This window comes from Cebus imitator, unplaced genomic scaffold (assembly GCF_001604975.1).
Source record: "Cebus imitator isolate Cc_AM_T3 unplaced genomic scaffold, Cebus_imitator-1.0 Scaffold415, whole genome shotgun sequence".
Lineage (NCBI taxonomy): Eukaryota > Metazoa > Chordata > Mammalia > Primates > Cebidae > Cebus > Cebus imitator.
The window spans coordinates 61,908-69,222 of NW_016107730.1; the positions used below are offsets into that span (position 1 = coordinate 61,908).

Sequence of the window (7,315 nt, forward strand, 5' to 3'; positions counted from 1 at the left end):
TTACAGGCTTGAGCCACCGCGCCCGGCCTATTTATTTTTTTAAGATGGGGTTTCACCATGTTGGTCAGGCTGGTCTTGAACTCCCGACCTCAGGTGATCCGCCTGCCTTGGCCTCCAAAGTGCTTAGATTATAGGCATGAGCCACCACGCCCGGCCTATTTGTATTTTTAAAACACTAGAACAGCAGCACCAAGACCAGCAATGAAATGGGACAATAACTGAGAAGGACCTTTTCATTATGAATTGCCTTTTGCTGAGTGTCACGCCCATTCATCAGTCTCCCTAAAAACAGGCTTCACTGTGTTTACACTTATTAGTTTCTCCCCACAACTAATGGAATTCAGGTTTCAGTTTCACTCAATAAACATTTTAGGCTGGGTGTGGTGGCTCCTACCTAATAATCCCAGACTTTCAGAGGCCAAGGCCGGCAGATTGTTTGAGTACAAGGGTTCCAGATCAGCCTGGAAAACAAGGCAAAACCCTGTGTCTACAAAAAAATACAAAAAGCCAGGCGTGGTGGCATGTGTCTGTAGTCCCAGCTACTCAGGAGGCTGAGGTGGGAGGACCACTTAAGCCTGGGAGGTGGAGGTGCAGCAACCCAAGACTGTGCCACTGCACACCAGCCTGGATGACAGAGCACAACACTGTCTCAAAAAAGAAAATAATATTTTTGAAATTATTTGAAATGAGATTAAATAATGATTACCTTAAGTGCTTCTTCATATTCTCCTAAAAGGACAAAAAATATACACTGTGATACTTCTTCACCTACCCCAAAAGATTCCATTATTTTAAAATTATTATTTTGTATACATCCATTTATTTAAGAACCAAAGAGTCTTCTGAAGATGAACTCTCAGGAAAAAAAAAAAAAGAAGCAAAGAGTCTATATATTAAGTATAGCCAATCCTAAAAATGGAATGTACAACATGAAGAATATAGTTAAATAATCGCACATTACATTCATGATTTTTGCTAAATGAGTAGATTATGGCTGCTTTCTGGAGAGGGCAATGAACTGCTATAATGAGATGATGGATACGTTAATTTGTTTCACTATAGTAACCGTCACTATATAACATTTCAACCACATACATGATGGTGATCCCATAAGATTATAATGCCACATTTTTACTGTACCTTTTCTGTGTTTAGATATGCAAATACCATTGTGTTCCAACTATCTATAGTATCCAGTACAGTAACCTGCTCTACAGGTTTGTAGCCTAGGAGCAATAGGTTATACCATATATACTAGGTGTGTAGTAGGCTATACCATCTAGGTTTGTGTAAATACACTCTGATGTCCATCTATTGACAAATCACCTAATTGATGCATTTCTCAGAACGTATCCCTGTCATTAAGCGATACATTACTGTGTATGTATTTCATAATATCATGTTGTATACCTGCAATATATACAAGAAAAATTTTCAAAACACACAGTCAATCCTGACTTTAAAGAATTCTTAGCTTATTATATATGCACAGCAACTATCTTTTTGCTGACAAACTCCCTTCTTGTTGCAAACAGAATCTACTGTAGATCAGTTCTTCCCTTTAAATCCCTCTTTCATCACTCTTAGAGAGTTGCAGCTACAAAATCCCAACCTAGGTCCCTCACATTAGGCATTATGATGCTCAGGACTCAAGAGAGTTCATAAACAGTGTTAATACTGTCATTTCACCTGATTAAAATAAAATTTTAGGGGCTATCTTGGGAAACTCACTTTCAACTATAACATGGCTCCTATGCGAAAATGTATTCCAGGCTCTCAACATCTAATAAACTTTTGGAATATCACTTGTTTGTAAGTTGATATTAACACACATACCAAGTCAGAAACAAATGCAACACCATGGGAATACTTATATGTGTTGAACTGGGAGGCACATTAATTTCAGAGGACTGGCATCCTCTAAATAGAAATGCCTCAATGAGCAGATTAAGGCTTTTAAATAAGGCTGAACAGACTCTGTCAGGTACTCACCTTGGCTGTTGATGGATACCTATAAAAGGAAAAAAAAAAATGAATTATAAGTGTATCATCAATTGAGCATTTCTGTTACTAGAACCAGCTCCTTAGGACAGACAAAAACTCAGGCCTGGGGTTCAGCTTTTCTATATCACTTGCTAGTCATGAATAGTATTTAAGAAATTGTATTGCTCATCTACTGTGCCCTCCTTTATTTCAGGTACATTAAGAAGCAGTACAATATAATGGTTAGGAGCTTGAGTTCTATAGCCATAGGGTATGGACTGAATCCCTACTTCACTACTTCCAAGTTTTTGTGCTTTTGGGCAAGTTATTTCACCTCGCTGTGCCTCATTTTCCTCATGGATAAAATAGAGATGATAATAATGTACTTAGAACATGGTATTGCTGCTAGTCTGACACACTGTAACCATTCAATAAAGCTTAGCCATTAGCCTGGGCAACAAAGTGAGACCCCATCCCTCCAAAGAATTAAAAAATTTTGCCGGATGCAATGCATATCCTAGCTACCCGGGAGGCTGAGATGGGAGGACTCCTTGAGCCCAGGAGATCTAGATTGTAGTGAGCTGTGATCATGCCACTGCACTCCAGCCTTTATTGAGAGTGAGACTCCTTCTCAAAAAAAAAAAACAAAAAAAAAAAAAAAAAAAAAAAACCTCAACTACTTAAAAAAAAAAAAAAAAAAAAAAAAGCTTAGCCATTATATTTGAATTATTATAAACTAAACAGCAGCTTGTGCTATATGTGAACTTAATGTCACTATCTAATTTTAAAAGTTATCTTGGCCAACCAGTAGCTCACGCCTGTAATCCCAGCACTTTGGGAGGCCGAGGCAGGCAGACTGCTTGAGACCAGCTTGGGCAACATAGTGAAACCCCGCCTCTACTAAAAATACAAAAATTTGGCTGGGTGTGGTGGTTCATGCCTGTAATCCCAGCACTTTGAGAGGCTGAGGTGGGCAGATCACAAGGTTGGGAGTTCGAGACCAGCCTAACCAACATGGTAAAACCCCATCACTACTAAAAATATATAAAAAAAAAATTAGCCAAGCGTGGTAGCACATGCCTGTAATCCCAGCTCCTCAGGAGGCTAAGGCAGGAGAATCTCTTGAACCCGGGAGGTGGAGGTTACAGTGAGCTGAGATCATGCTGCTGCACTCCAGCCTGGATGACAGAGTGAGACTCTGTCTCAAAAAAAAAAAAAAAAATTAGCCAGGCTCTGTCTCAAAAAAAAAAAAGTTATTTAAGGTCAGACATGGTGTCTCACACCTGTAATCTCGACACTTTGGGAAGCTGAGGTGGGAGGACTGCTTGAGCCCAGGAATTCTGTCCTGAGCAACATAGTGAGACCCTGTTTCTGTTTTTTTAAAAATTGTAAAAGTTATCTCTGAGATATTCTTCAGTGCTGCTTCTCCATTTTTCAACTCCATCTCAGATGCTGCAAGTCTTCTTAGAATATTCAATTATCAAATACATTTAAACCACCACGCAAATGAGATAAACACTATTTTGAATTATTAAAGCCCATATCACTGGAGAAATAAGATTTCTATTCTGAATACCTAGCAATAAGTACCATAATATATTTTACCTCTTCATTTTCTTCATCCAGGTATTTTATTTGAATAGTATTCAGATCAAATGAAACTTTTACCTACAAAAGAAATACACATTTTTTAAAGGCAGGTTATAATGTACACAGAAATCAAAGGATGAGTTGGGCATATTTCATTACATAAATGTTAAATATTTTATAGTTAAAAAACCCACAAAATCAAAAGACAAACAATGAACAACCATAACAACCCATAACAAAGGGTTAATATCTGCAACACACCCAGAGCATCCGCAAAACTGCTAGTGATACAATTAATAACACAGGTAAAAATATACATAAAATTCATAGAAGAGGAAATCAGAACACCTAACAAATACATCAGAAGACTTTCAAACTTTCTGGTGGTTAGAAAATTGCAAATTGAAGCAATGAGATGCTATCTTATCAATTTTGTGTGTATGTTTTTCCTTGGGGGGACATGGGGTAGGGAACAGCAAATGTTTTTTAAAGCCATAACATCCAGTGTTGGCAAAAATTCAGGACACTGTGAGATATTTCTGGGTGCTGCAACAATTGTTCTGCAAAGCATTTGGCAGAATCTATTAAAATTTCAAATAAAATGTTTTGTGACCCATTAATCTCACATTTGTATAGGACAGTTTATCTTGTAGAATAGCATATAAGTTATCTTCTGTAATTTCATGATAAGAAGAAAAAAACCTGAAAACCTTTTTTTTTTTCCTGAGGCAGAGTCTCGGTCCGTCACTAGGCGCCAGGCTGGAAAGCAGTGGCACAATCTTGGCTCACTGCAACCTCCGCCTCCCAGGTTCAATCAATTCTCCTGCCTCAGCCTCCCAAGTAGCTGGGACTACAGGCACGTGCCACCACGCCCAGCTAATTTTTGTATTTTTAGTAGAGACAGGGTTTCACCATGTTGGCCATGATGGTCTCAATCTCTTGACCCTGTGATCTGCCCGTGTTGGCCTCCCAAAGTGCTGGGATTATAGGCGTTAGCCGCCACACCCAGCCCCCCCCCCTTTTTTTTTTTGAGGTGGGTCCCACTCTGTCGCTTAGGCTGGAGTGCAGTGGCTCGATCTCAGCTCACTGCAGCCTCAACCTCCCACACTCAAGCAATCCACCCAACTCAGAGAGAGAGAGAGAGAGAGAGAGAGAGAGAGAGAGAGTGTGTTTGTTTGTTTGTTTTTTATAGAGATGGGGTTTTACCAAGTTGCCCAGGCTGGTCTCAAACTCCTGAGCTCAAGTGGACCACCTGCCTCAGCATCCCCAAGTGCTGGGATTCCAGGTGTGTGCCACTGTACCCAGCTGAATAATGTTTATAGTATGATCCTAGTATGATATCTGCATGAACATGGAAAAGGGAATGAACATGGAAAAAGCACATACAGGGCTGTTAACACTGGTTACCCAAAACAGGTGCGAATAAAAGATGCGGGGAGGGAGAGTAGAGGTATATTAACTGCTTGAGATTGTTTCTCTACTTAAAGTGGGCATGTATTACACTTTTACAATTTAAAATTTACAATGAAGAAAAAAGGGAAGCTGTCAGCTCATTTAACTATTAGGACAAAAAAGATAACCGTTATTTTCACATCTTTTGACAAATAAGACCCAACTTCTTTCTGAATCCAGTCTTTTGTTTGTTTGTTTGTTTTTTGTTTTTTGGGATGGGTCTCACTGTCACTGTCAGGGCAGTATAAACAGGTATTTGCTGGAAGGCAGACAACTACATTAGATCATCTTTTAAGGTTTTTCTACCATTTCTTTTCCTTTTTAGTTACCATCAGATATAACCAGGTTAAAGTAGATTTTTATGAAAGGGTTTCAGTAGAGAAACACAGTCAATAGAGGAAGTAAAACATTCACCACTGCAAACTGAAGAAAAACAGAAAAGTACAAAGGGCAAACCAAGAGAAGGAAAAGCATTAGCAAAAAAACGGAACAGATAACTGCTGTTTAAGCAGGTATGGAAGTTTTTGCTGTTCAACTTTGAGATACTCAACCTCTGACCTAGCAATAAAAACAATCAATAGTCTCTCACAAAGCACAAGTCATATCCTCACACAAGAGAACATTTCCTTGGGACCTGGTTGGGGTGGAGCCCACACCAATTCATTCCTCATGCTGTTTCTAAAATTAATAGGTTTTCTAAATCCTATCTCACGAAAAACGATTTTACCTTCCCTTTCTAAAATCTTCAAAAGCAAGCTTATTTGTTTGTTCCCTTTATCGGGGCACATCTCATATATGATTACTGAACGCCTGTCAAAAGCAGTTTTCCAAAAGGCCCAGAAATGGTAACTATGACAGACTTTACAGCTATGAAACAACATTGCTAAAAATAGCTACCTTTGGAAAAAATAACCATGCTTAAATCGTGGAGAAACAAAATAAAGTAACACTCACCATAGCTTCGATATCAGCCCAAGTTGTATTTTCTGGATCAGAAACCAGAAAACTTTGAATTTCATTTTTAAAAGTCACATTTAGAGTAACCTGTGGTTCCATGTTGTAGGCCTAGGGTTGAGAAGGTTAGCAGGAGAGAGAGAAAAAACACATTAGAAAGGGTTCTATATGTTGAATTAAAAGTTCACTAAGCAAATACTTGTGAGGATCCAATATGGTCTAGGCTTGGGAGACATAACGATGAATAAGAGAAACACTGTCCTGGCTCTTATGGAACTTACCATCACTATAAAATAAGAATTGTTTCGAAAAAGAAAGATAGGCTAAAACCATGCCATAAAGACTTGTACTTAAGTCACAAAAATTATTCTTGAAGTTATTAGGAACTTCCATGTTAGAAATAATAGTATGCAATAAAATTAGGCGGGCGTGGTGATGTCCACCTGTAATCCCAAATCCCAGCTACTACGGAGGCTGAGGAAGGAGAATTGCTTGAACCTGGGAGGTGGAGGTTGCAGTGAGCCGAGATTGCACCACTGCACTCCTGCCTGGGTAAAAGGGCAAGACTCTGTCTCAAAAAAAAAAAAAAAAAAGAAATAAAAGTATGCTGAGAGTATTTAAATTTTGACCATATTCTCACAAATCATCTAGCATTTGTAAAATCCTTAAATATTTATCAGTACTTTATGATGACTGCTTGATTAAACAAATATGTACTAGTAGCAGAAGCTATCAAGATGGGTAAGAAATGCCTTCCGGGAACTTGTATTCTTGTTTGACTTGAGAGACGTTCTACATTTTTCTTGCAGGAGGCTTTTCCTAACTTGAGAACCTAGATTTTCTAACAGTTCTAACAACTTATAGGCCAAAATACTAGCCAAGAAACTACACAGAGGTAGCATTCAAAATCTCCCATCCAAGTTATTATGTATTTTGTTTTTTAGACGGAGTCTTGATCTGCCGCTAGGCTGGAGTGCAGTGGCACAATCTCGGCTCACTGCAACCTCGGTTCCCCAGGCTCAAGCGATTCCCCTGCCTCAGCCTTGTGAGTAGCTGGGATTACAGACAAGTGCCACCACACCCAGCTAATTTTTTGTATTTTAGTAGAGATGGGGTTTCACCATGACCAGGATGGTCTCAATCTCCTGACCTCTTACTCGCCTGCCTCAGCCTCCCAAAAGTGCTGGATTACAGGAGTGAGCCACCGTGCCCGGCCCAAGTTACTATGTTTTTTTTACAATCTAATGGGAGGTTTCAAACATACATATATAAAAGTGGAGAGTAATAAACACCTAGTTAAACCAATAATCAACTCAGGGCTATCCTCATTTCTTTT

General features: G+C 39.0%; 1 protein-coding gene across 3 annotated transcripts in view; it reads right to left on the minus strand.

Annotated features, from left to right (window-relative positions):
• The window catches only part of NBR1 (NBR1 autophagy cargo receptor), a 29,926-nt gene that overhangs the window by 18,696 nt on the left and 3,915 nt on the right, over positions 1 to 7,315 (minus strand). For all 3 annotated transcript variants that reach the window (XM_037731673.1, XM_037731674.1, XM_017509333.2), the window contains exons 2-5: positions 5,980 to 6,090; positions 3,589 to 3,651; positions 1,993 to 2,011; positions 707 to 729 (exon numbers count right to left, since the gene is read on the minus strand). In XM_037731673.1, the coding sequence (XP_037587601.1) occupies positions 707 to 729; positions 1,993 to 2,011; positions 3,589 to 3,651; positions 5,980 to 6,090 (216 nt within the window). The remainder of the gene's footprint in view (positions 1 to 706; positions 730 to 1,992; positions 2,012 to 3,588; positions 3,652 to 5,979; positions 6,091 to 7,315) is intronic.